The 2,500-nt window shown below is 45.8% G+C and overlaps 1 protein-coding gene across 1 annotated transcript in view; it reads left to right on the top strand.

The window, feature by feature from the left end:
* The window catches only part of LOC119571606 (probable G-protein coupled receptor No18), a 1,467-nt gene extending 443 nt beyond the window's left edge, over positions 1-1,024 (top strand). Inside the window, exon 1 of the mRNA XM_037918838.1 lies at positions 1-1,024. This exon is cut by the window's left edge and continues 443 nt beyond it. Coding sequence (XP_037774766.1) covers positions 1-1,024 — 1,024 coding nt within the window.
* Positions 1,025-2,500: the final 1,476 nt, after the last annotated feature.

Below are 2,500 nucleotides of genomic sequence, written 5' to 3'. Positions count from 1 at the left end.
GTGGGTGTTCGGCATCCACCTGTGCCAGATGTGGCTCACGTGCGACATCCTGTGCTGCACGGCCTCCATCCTCAACCTGTGCGCCATCGCCCTCGACCGCTACTGGGCCATCACGGACCCCATCAACTACGCGCAGAAGCGCACCGTCAAGCGCGTCATGATCATGATCGGCCTGGTGTGGGCCATCAGCGTGGTCATCTGCCTGCCGCCGCTGTTCGGCTGGAACGACTGGCCCGACGTGTTCACCTCCGACACGCCCTGCATCCTCACGCAGGAGCGGGGGTTCGTCATCTACTCGTCGTCCGGCTCCTTCTACTGCCCGCTGCTCATCATGACCTTGGTCTACGTCAAGATCTTCACGGCCACGCGCCGGCGCCTGCGGGAGCGCGCCAAGGCCTCGCGCCTCAACCAGATCCCGGCCGCCGGCAAGGCGCGGCCGCTGCGCGAGGACGACTCGGCGCTCAGCGAGAACGGCCACAACGGCTACAGCGACACCTGCAAGAAGAAGCTGGTGCAGAAGAAGCGGCGGAAGAAGCGGAAGACGGCGGCGGCGGCGGCAGCGGCGCGGCGCGACGGGCGGCCGTCCTCGTCGACGCCCGGCCTGGCGCCCCCGCCCATCGCCGAGACGTCGGACCCGAGCCACGCCAAGGACGACGCGTCGCCGCTCGACGAGAAGAGGAGCGTGGGCGTGGTGGTGCGGCTCGACCCCAAGGACGGCAGCCAGATCCACCAGTTCATCGAGGAGCGGCAGAAGATCTCGCTGTCGAAGGAGCGGCGCGCCGCCCGGACGCTGGGCATCATCATGGGCTCGTTCGTGGTGTGCTGGCTGCCCTTCTTCCTGATGTACGTGATCCTGCCCTTCTGCCCGACGTGCCCGGTGCCCAACGACAAGCTCATCAACTTCATCGTGTGGCTCGGCTACATCAACTCGTCCCTCAACCCCGTCATCTACACCATCTTCAACCTCGACTTCCGCCGCGCCTTCGCCAAGATCCTGAGGTGCCCCAGCGCCACCACGGCGTAAACACCATGGCCTTCTCTATTTCTTTGAGTTCCTGTTAAAAAAATCATAGCTCGGTTTTGTTTTATTTTTCTCTCAAAAGCAAAATATATATCCTTGTTTCCAGTGATGATTACCACTAACGGCCGATTACATAAGGTTCTGTTCAAGTATCTAGCAAACATTGTCAGCGAAGAAAAGACGAGATGAAACTATAGATTCTACTACGCCTTTTACAGCCTAAAGATAAAACATTGTCATTAACAATATTTCTTATATAACTATATCTTTGAGAACACTAGGCAATAATCCACATCAGAAAATAGAAAAATATGAATGATCAAAGCTAAAGAGGATGAGTAGAACATGGCATATCACATCTAATTTGCATATCCTAAGTAGCATTATTCATGTCTACGCGCCTAGAAATTAATATAGTGAAAATACATGTGTGGAGCATATCATGCACAAAAGCTCAGTAATATAGCCACATTTAACAGAAAAGACATTTCAGTTACGTCTGTAAAACGAATTAATTTTTACTGCTGTTGCTATCACTTCTATTAGTTCTGCAACTACTAATATTATTATTATCATTATAATTGTTATCATTATAATTATCCTTTTTATCATTGTTATTAGTATTGCTATTATCATTATCACTATTAGTCTGATTATGATTGCTAACATTGTTATCATCATCAATGTTATTATTACCATCATTATTATTATCATTATTATTGCTATCATTATAATTACCATTACGTTCATCATCATCATCATCATCATCATCACCATCCTGCTTTTCTTCTTCCAATTCCTTTATCTTATCTTGCCTATGTAGGACACAAAAAATGTTATCTATCAGCTCCTTACTCTGAAAAAGTGTCATCTCGTGGACCAAAGTCGAGAGAAGTAGATGTCAACACGTTTGTACTCTGAAGGCACTTATAGCTTTTAAAAAGTGGTTTGTTATCATAGTGACTTTTAACTATAGATTTGGTAGAACATGAGATATTTCTATATTCACATTTTATAGTGAAACTGGTGGATTTCTTCACTGTATTCGCTGTAGTGAAGTTTTGAATTGAGTGTGGTGGTTCTGGTAAATTGATACTTCTACTGTTTCCAAAGTTACCAGAAAAAAATCTTATTGTTCATACGTGTTCATATAATTAATCTTTTTTCTTTTCTTTTCTTTCTTCACTTTTTTTTACCTTTGCTGTTAATAATCGGTGTGTAAAGTTCATTAGTTAATTACCGTAATGAATACTCAGCACATGCTCACGAAGGCATGTTGGTATGTTGCCTGCAATGTAGGTCAGCATTCGTAGGGAAAAGCTTTTCATCTTCGCCTAGAATGTGTCGTAATACAGTAATTAGATTACTTGAACTTGTAAGTGAAAATATGAATGGAGATATTTACTTCCTCCTTGCTTTTCATTTTCATTATCATTTTTTTATTACCTTGTTATATTTGTAAATGGCGATTTCTTCACT

Source organism: Penaeus monodon, unplaced genomic scaffold (assembly GCF_015228065.2).
Source record: "Penaeus monodon isolate SGIC_2016 unplaced genomic scaffold, NSTDA_Pmon_1 PmonScaffold_7119, whole genome shotgun sequence".
NCBI lineage: Eukaryota > Metazoa > Arthropoda > Malacostraca > Decapoda > Penaeidae > Penaeus > Penaeus monodon.
The sequence above is the reverse complement of the archived record's forward strand: the minus strand, read 5'-3'. Positions and strand labels throughout refer to the sequence as shown.